At 56.3% G+C, this 11,750-nt stretch overlaps 1 protein-coding gene across 2 annotated transcripts in view; it reads right to left on the bottom strand.

Annotated features, from left to right (window-relative positions):
* plekhh3 (pleckstrin homology, MyTH4 and FERM domain containing H3) overlaps nt 1–10,867 on the bottom strand; it is a 55,398-nt gene extending 44,531 nt beyond the window's left edge. Inside the window, exons 1-4 of one of the 2 annotated variants that reach the window (XM_063037360.1) lie at nt 10,600–10,867; nt 2,648–2,691; nt 2,411–2,499; nt 982–1,176 (exon numbers count right to left, since the gene is read on the bottom strand). In XM_063037360.1, coding sequence (XP_062893430.1) covers nt 982–1,176; nt 2,411–2,499; nt 2,648–2,691; nt 10,600–10,725 — 454 coding nt within the window. In that variant the 5' untranslated portion in view covers nt 10,726–10,867. Of the gene's footprint in view, nt 1–981; nt 1,177–2,410; nt 2,500–2,647; nt 2,692–9,035; nt 9,165–10,599 lie in introns of those variants that run through there. The other variant, XM_063037361.1, reaches the window with a different exon arrangement.
* Between the last annotated feature and the right edge of the window lie 883 nt (nt 10,868–11,750).

An 11,750-nucleotide genomic window follows, 5' to 3' on the forward strand; every position in this document is an offset into this window, starting at 1 on the left:
ATCAGGGAGGAGGTACAGGAGCCTGAAGACACACACTCAACGATTCAGGAACAGCTTCTTCCCCTCTGCCATCAGGGAGGAGGTACAGGAGCCTGAAGACACACACTCAATGATTCAGGAACAGCTTCTTCCCCTCGGCCATCATATCCCTGAACGGACAATGAACCCGTGAACACTAACTCACTACTAACTCACTACTATTTTAAGCACTAATCATTTACAAGGATGTCGCCTGGATTGGGGGGCATGCCTTATGAGAACAAGTTGAGTGAACTTGGAGCGACAGAGGATGAGAGGTGACCTGATCGTGGTTTAGAAGATGATGAGAGGCAGTGATTGTGTGGATAGTCAGAGGCTTTTTCCCAGGGCTGAAATGGCTAGCACGAGAGGGCAGAGTTTTAAAGTGCTTGGAAGTAGGTACTGAGGGGATGTCAGGGGTAAGTTTTCCACACAGGGAGTGGTGAGTGCATGGAATGCACTGCCAGCGACGGTGGGGGAAGTGGATACAATAGGGTCTTTTAAGAGCCTCTTAGATAGGTGCATGGAGCTTAGAAAAATAGAGGGCTATGCGGTAGGGAAATTCTAGGCAGCTTCTAGAGTAGGTTACATGGTGGCACAACATTGTGGGTCAAAGGTCCTGTAGCGTGTTGTAAATTTCTATATTCTGTGTTCTATATATACTTCCTGTAATTTACAGTTTTAATTATGGTGCATTACAAAGTGCCACCTACTGCGTAACAACAAATTTAATGGCATATGGCGATTCTGATTCTGACATTGGGATTTTTTCCGGGGCAGTGGTGAGCTGTTTAATCAGGAAGTTGGACGGCAGCCGATTTCCTTATCAGCAGCTTTGCTGGTGCAGCTGGGTGTGTTAAGCCAGCGAGGCGGGTGGGGACCGGACCCAGGAGGATGGCACCCCAGCCCCACGACGCTCCCACCGCAGGCCTGGGCTGTGGGACTCTCGGCCCGATGCTGTACCTGTCCTTCTGAAGCAGCTGCTGCCGGCCCCTCGGATCGAGCACAGGCTGGTGAGCACCATGGAGCCCAGCCGCCCGGCGCTGGCAGTGTTGCTGCTGTAGACGTCCAGCGAGTCCTGAGTGAGCACGAACCAGCGTTTCCGAACCCTCGGCCAGGGCACCTTCGTGCCGGTGGGCAGCTGTAGGAAGAGCCAGCCTGGGGGGAGGCAGAGACAGGCAGCCGATCAGTCCCCGGAACTCCAAGCAGAGCGTTCAGTTCCCCTGCCCCTCTCAACCCTGCCTTTCTCAGAGCCCCCTCGCCTGCCGCTGTTTCTGGAAGCACACCTGGCCTCCTAACGGCTCGGAAGCAAACCTTCGACCCAGCAACGCCTCCAGCTTTTGTCAGCCGCTTGGCTACCTCGTGAGACCTCTCGTCTCCAGTCTTTGTGCCAGGACGGGATGTACATCCGTTGCCTACCGCCACCTTCTACCCCTCGGAGAACTCCACAGTCGAGCTTTCGGGCCAAGACCCCTTCATTGGGGGTGGGGGTGCTGAAGCCAGAATAAACAGGTGGGGGGGGGAGGAGGGGAAAGAGGACAAGCTGACAGGTGAGACCAGGTGAGTGGGTGGGTGGGGGAGGGGGAGGAGGACAAGGTGACAGGTGAGACCAGATGAGTGGGTGGGTGGGGGAGGGGGAGGAGGACAAGGTGATAGGTGAGACTTGGTGAGGGGGAAGGTAGGTGGGTGGGGGAGGGGAGGACGATAATGTGACAGGTGAGACCAGGTGAGGGGGATGGTGGGTGGGTGGGGATGGGGGAGGAGAACAAGCTGACAGGTGACAGGTGAGGGGGAAGCTGGGTGGTTGGGGGAGGGGAGGAGGACAAGCTGACAGGTTGGCAGGTGAGGGGGAAGCTGGGTGGGGTGTGAGATGGGTGTTGAGAAGCTGGGAGGGAAGCTGAATAAAGAGGAGATTTATGCTGATAGGTGTCCACTGGCTGGTACAGACACACTGGGGAAAAATAGCCTACTTTCTTGGTTCACAGTATGGGTCTGAAACACTAGCGCACTGGAACTCTGGATCTGGGAGCACCGGGCCTGGATCATGACAATCTCTGGGACACTGGCACCCTGGGATTCTGAGGCACTGGGATCTGGAGGTCATTGGGCCGGAATCACGACAACCTCTGGGACACTGGTACCCTGGGACCCTGGGGCACTGGAACTTTGGATCTGGAGGCACCGAGCCTGGATCATGACAGTCTCTGGGACACTGGCACCCTGGGACTCTGGGGCTTTGGGACTGACGGGCACTGGGACTTTGGATCTGGAGGGCACTGGGCCTGGATCATGACAATCTCTGGGACACTGGTACTCTGGGGCACTGGGAGCTGATTCCTGCCCTGGCTCACACGACCTCACTTGAAGTAGCGATAGAAATCACAATCCTCACCTTGGATGACGACGTCCCCTTCCACAGTTATTGAGTCTCTTTTCGCTTTCTGGTTGATCAGATGCCTCATTTCCTCCAGAGGTTCTGGACTGAATCAAAATATTTAAACTTTATTGAGGTGGGACTGGGTTACGGAGGAGGAAAATCACACTGACTTCCCAAGGAAGAGGACACACCCAGATCTGAGCTGTGCCCCCTCCGGGCTGGCAGGCAGTGCTGCTGGACGTCACCACTTACCTGTCGTGGATCTCGGGGTCCCCCACACTCTGATCGGAAGGAACCTGCGGCAGGAAGAGATTCGTCATCAGAGTAAGAGCGACAGAGACCGGCCATTGCCGAGGGAGGCTGATCACGGGGGTGAGGGCCGGGAAAGAGCGATGGAGACTGGGCAAGGCCGAGGGAGGCTGAACACGGGTGTGAGGGCCAGGAGGTGTGGGCTGGTGATCTATGGATCAGGGCCCCCTACCATTCAGGACATGCTCTGTACTTGCTGCTGCCATCAGGAAGAAGGTGCAGGAGCCTCAGGTCCCACACCACCAGGTTCAGGGACAGTTATTACCCCTCAACCATCATGAAGGAGGTACAGGAGCCTCAGGACCCACACCACCAGGTTCAGGGACAGTTATTACCCCTCAACCATCAGGAAGGAGGTGCAGGAGCCTCAGGACCCACACCACCAGGTTCAGGGACAGTTATTACCCCTCAACCATCAGGAAGGAGGTACAGGAGCCTCAGGACCCACACCACCAGGTTCAGGGACAGTTATTACCCCTCAACCATCAGGAAGGAGGTACAGGAGCCTCAGGACCCACACCACCAGGTTCAGGGACAGTTATTACCCCTCAACCATCAGGAAGGAGGTACAGGAGCCTCAGGACCCACAGCACCAGGTTCAGGGACAGTTATTACCCCTCAACCATCAGGAAGGAGGTGCAGGAGCCTCAGGACCCACACCACCAGGTTCAGGGACAGTTATTACCCCTCAACCATCAGGAAGAATGTACAGGAGCCTCAGGACCCACAGCACCAGGTTCAGGGACAGTTATTACCCCTCAACCATCAGGAAGGAGGTGCAGGAGCCTCAGGACCCACAGCACCAGGTTCAGGGACAGTTATTACCCCTCAACCATCAGGAAGGAGGTGCAGGAGCCTCAGGACCCACAGCACCAGGTTCAGGGACAGTTATTACCCCTCAACCATCAGGAAGAAGGTACAGGAGCCTCAGGACCCACACCACCAGGTTCAGGGACAGTTATTACCCCTCAACCATCAGGAAGGAGGTACAGGAGCCTCAGGACCCACACCACCAGGTTCAGGGACAGTTATTACCCCTCAACCATCAGGAAGGAGGTACAGGAGCCTCAGGACCCACACCACCAGGTTCAGGGACAGTTATTACCCCTCAACCATCAGGAAGGAGGTACAGGAGCCTCAGGACCCACACCACCAGGTTCAGGGACAGTTATTACCCCTCAACCATCAGGAAGGAGGTACAGGAGCCTCAGGACCCACACCACCAGGTTCAGGGACAGTTATTACCCCTCAACCATCAGGAAGGAGGTACTGGAGCCTCAGGACCCACATCACCAGGTTCAGGGACAGTTATTACCCCTCAAACACCAGGAAGAAGGTACAGGAGCCTCAGGACCCACACCACTAGGGTAAGAAACAGTTATGAACATGGGATCAGGAGCTGGGAATGTTTAGGGAACGGTACGTGGGCTACAGATGTTGGGATGGCGAACCGATTGGCACAGTGGTGCGGCGGGTAGTGCTGCTCGGCCGGCCCGTGTTCCGACCTGACCCTCACCCACTCTCTGTGACCGCACGGGGCTTCCCCCCTGCGCGCTCCGGGTCTCATCGGACGCAGGACCCACAGCGCCCAGTGCAGGCCCTTCAGCCCACAGTGTTGTGCTGTCCCTCTCATGCCGAGTTCATTGTCTTCTGCCCGTACACATATCACGACCAAACGAAACAATGTTCCTGCGGACCATGGTGCCCCCACACAACGTATACCACGCACAGCGCACGAAACAAAATATTACCACAGATAACTTAGTAAAATGTAATTCAAAATGCATCTAGCGTGCCAGCACAGGTAAACAGTAAACAGCTCACTGTCCCAGTGACGAGACCCCGGTGATGGCCGGGTATTCATTAGTCTCACAGCCTGAGGGAAGGAGCTGTTACTCAGTCTGACAGTCCTAGTCCTGACACTCCTGTACCTCCTCCCCGATGGTCGTGGGTCAGGGAGATTGTGGGATGGGTGGTAGGGACCCTCAGCAATGCTCCCGGTAAATATCCCAAACAGGGGGAGGGAGACCCCAGTGATCCTCTCGGTTTTTACTGTTCTCTGTAGGGTCTTGTGGCCCGATGTCTTGCAGCTTCCGTGTCTCCCAATGATGCAGCCAGACGGGAGACTGTCTGTTGTTAAGGTCGGGGTGGGGCGCCTTGCCCGGCCCAATCTCCTCAGAGTATGTATGTAGGCGATACTTATCTCTAACTTTAACCTAAATTTAGATCAGCCCAACCTTTCCCCTCTCCAACAACACACCCAAAGTGCTGGAGGAGCTCAGCAGGTCAGGCAGCATCTGTGGAAATGATCAAACAAGTCCAGGTTTCGGGCCGAGACCCTTCAACGGGACTGGAAAGGAAGGCGGCGGGGGTGGGGGGTGTGGAAGATGCCAGAATAAAAAGGTGGGGGGGGGAGGAGGGGGGACTAGCTCGAAGGTGATGGGTGAAATCACATTTGAGGGCAAATTTGTCGATCTGGCATTTTGTGTGTGTGATAGGTGAAGCCCGGTGAGTGGGGAAGGGTGAAGGGCTGGAGAGGAAGGAATCTGATAGGAGAGGAGAGTGGACCGTGGGAGAGAGGGAAGGACGAGGAGATAGGCTGGTGAGGAGAGGTGAGAGACCAGACTGGGGAATGGAAGAAGAGGGGGAGGGGGAAGGAATTTTTTTTTAACTGGAAGGAGAAATCGATATTCATGCCATCAGATTGGGGGCTACCCAGACGGAGTATCAGGTAAACACAAAACAATCGGCAGGTGCTGGGGTCAAAGCAACACTCACAACACGCTGGAGGAACTCAGCAGGTCGGGCAGCATCCGTGGAAACGATCGGTCAATGTTTCGGGCCGGAACCCTTCGTCAGGACTGTAGGGGGAAGGGGCAGAGGCCCTATAAAGAAGGTGGGGGGAGGGTGGGAAGGAGAAGGCTGGTAGGTTCCAGGTGAAAAATCAGGAAGGGGAAAGATAAAGGGGTGGGGAGGGGAGGCAGGGAGGTGATAGGCAGGAAAGGTGAAGAAGGAATAGGGGAAAACACATTGGGTAGTAGAAGGAGGAGGTGGAACCATGAGGGAGGTGGTAGGCAGCTGGGGGAGGGGGCAGAGTGAAATAGGGATAGAGGAAGGGAAGGGGAGGGAATTACCAGAAGTTGGAGAATTCTATGTTCATACCAAGGGGCTGGAGACTACCTAGAGGGTATATGAGGTGTTGCTCCTCCAACCTGAGTTTAGCCTCATCATGGCAGTAGAGGAGGCCATGTATGGACATATCTGAATGGGAGTGGGGAGCAGAGTTGAAGTGGGTGGCTACTGGGAGATCCTGTCTGTTGTGGCGGACGGAATGGAGGTTCTCGACGAATCGGTCCCCCAATCTGCGTCGGGTTTCACCGATGTAGAGGAGGCCGCACCGGGAGCACCGGATGCAGTAGATGACCCCAACAGACTCATAAGTGAAGTGTTGCCTCACCTGGAAGGACTGTTTGGGGCCCTGAATGGTGGCAAGAGAGGAGGTGTAGGGACAGGCGTTGCTCCTCCCACCCTGAGGGTGGCTCCTTTGTGGAACAGGAGGGAGCCATGGACCGACACGTTAGATCAGGAATGGAAATTGGATTTTAAATGTTGGGCCACTGGGAAGTTCTGCCTGTCGTGGATGGAGTCGGGGGGGGGGTGCTCGGACGAAGCGCCCCCCCCCCCCACTTTACGACGGGCCTCACCGATGTAGAGGCCACATCGGGAGCACTGGACACAACAGACAACCCCAGCAGATACGCAGGTGATGTGTTGCCTCACCTGGAAGGAAAATTTGGGGCCCTGAATGGAGGTGAGTGGGCAGGCGTCGCACTCCTCCCGCTTGCGGGGACGAGTGCCGGGAAGTGGGGAGGGACGAGCGGGCAGGGGAATCACAGAGGGAGCGATCCCTGTGGAAATCAGAGGGAAGGGAAAGACGTATTTAGTGGTAGATCCCTTTGGAGATGGTGGGGGTTGTGGAGTGCTGGCTCCCGGGGAGCTCTATCACCGTTAAGGCAGCAGGCAGATGGGGTGGGAGCGGATATTCCGGAAATGGAGGAGACGCGGGTGAGGGCAGCGTCAATGGCGGGGGGAGGGAAACCCCCATTCTCTGAAGGAGGAGGACATCTCTGATGTCCTAGTAAGAGAAACTGTGTCTTGGGAACAGATGCGGCGGTGGGGAAGGAACTGAAAACGGACTGGCATTTTTATTGGAGACAGGGTGGGAAGAGGGATAGTCGTGCAAGTTGGTGCATTTAGAAAAGATGTCGGTCCACAGTTTGTCTCTCTTCTATGCTGCCCTGGAATTTTCCCTTGTCCTATCTTAGAATTTGTACATCTGCGCTTTCTTCTTCAGCCAGTGACGGCCCCTTGAGATTAGACATGGTCCAGCTGAAGAAATTTCTCCTGACCGCAGCCACAGATTCAAACAGCACAAGAAAAGGCCATTCGGCCCATTGTACTCATCCTGTATCTCGGCTGGAGGTAATGGAAAGCAAGCGGAGGAGGGTCTCTTTGAGATAGCACAGAAACGACTGTGACGTGTTTCACTTAGGAAGTCTGGATACAGGGTTCACGGCAGGATTCCTGGCTGTGCAGAGGTACAGAGGGATCTGGGCAGGGGGGGTCCACAGATCTCCCAGTGGGGCAGCGCAAGTTGATAGGGTGGTTGAGAAGGTGGGTGGTGTGTCGGCCTTCGTTGGTCAGAGGACTGAGTCCAAGAGACACGAGATAATGTTTCAATAAAACGCCAGTTAGACTGCACGTGGAATGTTGTCTTCAGTTCTGGCCAGGAAGGACGTGGAAGCTTTAGAGAGGGTGCAGAGGAGATTCACCAGGATGCCGCCTGGATTAGAACGGGTGCAGAGGAGATTCACCAGGACGCTGCCTGGATTAGAACGGGTGCAGAGGAGATTCACCAGGATGCCGCCTGGATTAGAGAGGGTGCAGAGGAGATTCACCAGGATGCTGACTGGATTAGAGAGGGTGCAGAGGAGATTCACCAGGATGCTGACTGGATTAGAGAGGGTGCAGAGGGAGATTCACCAGGATGCTGACTGGATTAGAGAGGGTGAAGAGGAGATTCACCAGGATGCTGCCTGGATTGGAGAGGGTGCAGAGGAGATTCACCAGGATGCTGCCTGGATTAGAGAGGGTGCAGAGGAGATTCACCAGGATGCTGACTGGATTAGAGAGGGTGCAGAGGAGATTCACCAGGATGCTGACTGGATTAAAGAGGGTGCAGAGGAGATTCACCAGGATGCTGACTGGATTAGAAAGGGTGCAGAGGGAGATTCACCAGGATGCTGACTGGATTAGAGAGGGTGAAGAGGAGATTCACCAGGATGCTGCCTGGATTGGAGAGGGTGCAGAGGAGATTCACCAGGATGCTGCCTGGATTAGAGAGGGTGAAGAGGAGATTCACCAGGACGCTGCCTGGATTAGAGAGGGTGAAGAGGAGATTCACCAGGATGCTGCCTGGATTAGAGAGGGTGTAGAGGAGATTTACCAGGACTCTGCCTGGATTAGAGAGGGTGCAGAGGAGATTCACCAGGATACTGCCTGGATTAGAGAGCAGGTTTTATGAGGATAGGTTGAGTGAGCCAAGGCTTCTGTCTTTGGAGCGAAGGAGGGTTAGAGGTGACTTGATAGAGGTGGACAAGATGATGAGAGTGGAGAGCCAGAGAATTCTTCTCCGGGTGGAAATGGCTAAAGCGAGGGGGCATAATTTTGAGGTGATTGGGGGAAAGTGCAGTGGGGGGGGGTGTTGGTTACACAGAGGGTGGTGGGTGTGTGGAGCACACTGCCAGGGGTGCTGGGAGAGTCAGATACACTCTGAGCATAGAAACAGGCCCTTTGGCCCACAATATTGTGCTGAACGAAATAAATTAGTAATCAAACAACCAGCTGAACTCACCCCTTCCGCCTACACAATGTCCACAATCACTTCATTCCCCTCACATTCATGTGCTGATCTAAACGTCTCCAAAAAGTCCCCGATGTATCAGCCTCCACCACCACCACAGGCAGCTCATTCCAGACGCCCACCACTCTCAGAGTATAAAAAAAACTGCCCCCCACACCTCCTTTGAAACTAACCACTCATTCGACCCTGGGAAACAGACACTCGCCATCCACTCGATCTAGGCCTCTCATAATCTGACAAACCTCTATCAGATCTCCCCTCAGCCTCCGACACTCCAGAGAAAACTCCCCAAGTTTATCCAGCCTCTCGTGACAGCACACGCCGCCTAAACCAGGCAGCATCCCAGCAACGCACAGGGAGTGCTGGAAGAGCTCAGCGGGCCAGGCAGCATCTGCGAAACGAACCAACCTGTTCATCCATTTCCGTGGAGGGCCACCGGGCCCCCTCCAGCGGTTTGTACGCAAGGCCTTGGATTTCCAGCACCTGCAGACGTCACCGCGTTTGTCATCGTCCCGAGTAAACTGCTTCGGCAGTTTCTCCAAAGCCTCGACGATCTCCCTCACCCCCCCACCGTCCTCCCCCCGGGTGGGCCGGCCAGACCTCCGTGCGGCCTAACTCCAGGTTTACCAAGCTGCAACGCAACCTCCTGGCTTTTGAACTCTGTCCCTTGACCAAGGAAGGCAGGCGTGTCGTATGCCTGCTGAACCACTCTGTCAACCCACGTGACCACGTGGTCATCTTCCCAACATCTCCCAGGAGGACCATTCCTCCACCTTAACCATCCCCCTGAATACTTACACTAAACTAAGGACTAAGAATCTGGAGGCCAAAGAAAAGCCGTCTCCCTGAAACCCTGGAGGGAGGGAGATATCTAAGAGACTCCTAGACCTGGGCTAGCAGATGGATGATAGAAAAACGGAGGCCTATGTCTGCAGTGTCCGGGGTGTCCGGGGAGAGGGTAGGACCTCGGGTTGAAGGGGCTTGTCCTGTCCATTCTGGGGGCAGCTCACTCACCTCTGGTCCTTACCGGGCACTCAGCCTCTCACCTGCGGCTCCAAGTCGCGGTTTACACGCGACCGCGGGCCGCACTGCTTCGACAGGTGGGCTAAACCAGGCGGGGAGGGTGGGGGTAGCTGGCCGGCCTCAGACCCTGGTGAGATGGGGACGTGTCACTTGAAGCCAGTGCCGGCGGGCTGCGCGGATCAGACCCGCAGCGCTCTGCGGGGAGCGAAGGGCGCGGCGGGGCACGGGCAAAGTCACGGGCATCCGCTGCAAGCCCAGTCTGTGTGACCTCGCTCGCACCGCTGGGGCCGGACTCCTCCGGTCGAGAGAGTGGCTTTTCCCCCTTTAAAAACGCTCCCGTTAGCCGCCAGATATGTGGGAGGAGAGGGCTGGGCCGGCCTGGGAGCAGGTTAGAGGGCCAGCCCAATGTCGCGGGCCGAAGGGCCGGCACTCTGCTGGGATCTCCCGGTCTCCCTCCCTCCCTCCCCGCACAGCCTCCAGCCCCGCGGCCGACCCCTGCTAACCGTCCGGCTGGCTGGCCTCGAGCGGAAGGAGTCAGGTTGCGGACGCCTGTGGGACTGCCGGCTCTGTAAACAGAGGCAGTGTACACAGCTGGGAAGGTCACGATGGGCATCTGTAAACACTGCTTTGGGCCACTGCTGCAGTTTCGGGGAGGGAGAAGCCTGTGGAGAAGAGATTTTTCTGATTTATCTAGGGACGCAGCTGGCTAGTGACGCGAATGACAGGGCCACAGTTTGGGACCACCGTTTCTAGATGATAAGTATTGAAAACAGAGATGGTTGTATTGGAAAACACAGCTGAGGGGCACAGGAGGGGACGGCAGCTGCCGCGTTCGAAAGGGAGCTGGGAGGAGAACCGGGAGCCAGTATCAACTTGACGGGCCGAAGGGGGCGTGTGAGGGGTTAACGCCGCTCCCGTCCCCCGCACCCCCCTGCCCCAGCACACTCACCGTCCTGACGGGCTGGTGCCGCACCGCCACCAGCTCCTCGGCGGTATCGGACTCCCCATAGTCCCGGCCCAGCAGGCTGAACCCTCTCCGGCAGCAATGCAGCCAACACAGACCTGGCACAGGCATCGGGACGTGGGCCTGGCTCCCAGCCCCGCCAGCTCCCCTCCTCGGCGCCTGTCCTCAGCGGGGTCGGCCGCTGGGGCGGGCAGGGAGGCAGCCCCTGCTGCGGCTCCCAGTCTCCCACGGGCACTGGGAGCAGAGAGAGGCGCAGAGAGAGAGAGAGAGGCAGAGAGCAGCACTGTGTCCAGCAGCACCCTCCACACCGGCACTTGTGCGTCACCAGGCAGAAACACAGGCAACACCTCCTTGGCTGCTTACATCATGAGGCCACTGGCGCTGGGCCAGGGCTGGGGAGGAGCTCTGGCACTGGGCCAGATGTGGGGAGGAGCTCTGGCACTGGGCCAGATGTGAGGGAGGAGCCCTGGCACTGGGCCAGGGGTGAGGGAGGAGCCCTGGCACTGAGGTAAATGTAAGAAAGGATTACAGCTGTGATTTCTCCTGAAGTGAAATTAAAAGGTTTTCTTCACTTTGAACACAAAACACTACAGCACAGAACAGGCCCTTTGGCCCACAAAGTTGTGATGAGCCAATTAAACAGGAGCCTCAGGTCCCTGAACCATCAGGAAGGTGGTACAGGAGCGTCAGGACTCACACCACCAGGTTCAGGAACAGTTATTACCCCTCAACCATCAGGAAGGAGGTACAGGAGCCTCAGGACCAACACCACCAGGTTCAGGACCAGTTATTACCCCTCAACCATCAGGAAGGTGGTACAGGAACCTCAGGACCCACACCACCAGGTTCAGGGACAATTATTACCCCTCAACCACCAGGAAGGAGGTACAGGAGCCTCAGGTCACACAGCACCAGGTTCAGGAACAGTTATTACCCCCTCAACAATCAGGAAGGAGGTACAGGAGCCTCAGGTCCCACACCACCGGGTTCAGAACAGTTATTACCCCTCAACTATCAGGAAGGAGGTACAGGAGCCTCAGGTCCCACACCACCAGGTTCAAGAACAGTTATTACACTTCAACAATCAGGAAGGAGGTACAGGAGCCTCAGGTCCCACACCACCAGGTTCAGGAACA

Source organism: Mobula hypostoma, chromosome X1 (assembly GCF_963921235.1).
Source record: "Mobula hypostoma chromosome X1, sMobHyp1.1, whole genome shotgun sequence".
In the NCBI taxonomy this organism is placed as follows: Eukaryota; Metazoa; Chordata; class Chondrichthyes; order Myliobatiformes; family Myliobatidae; genus Mobula; species Mobula hypostoma.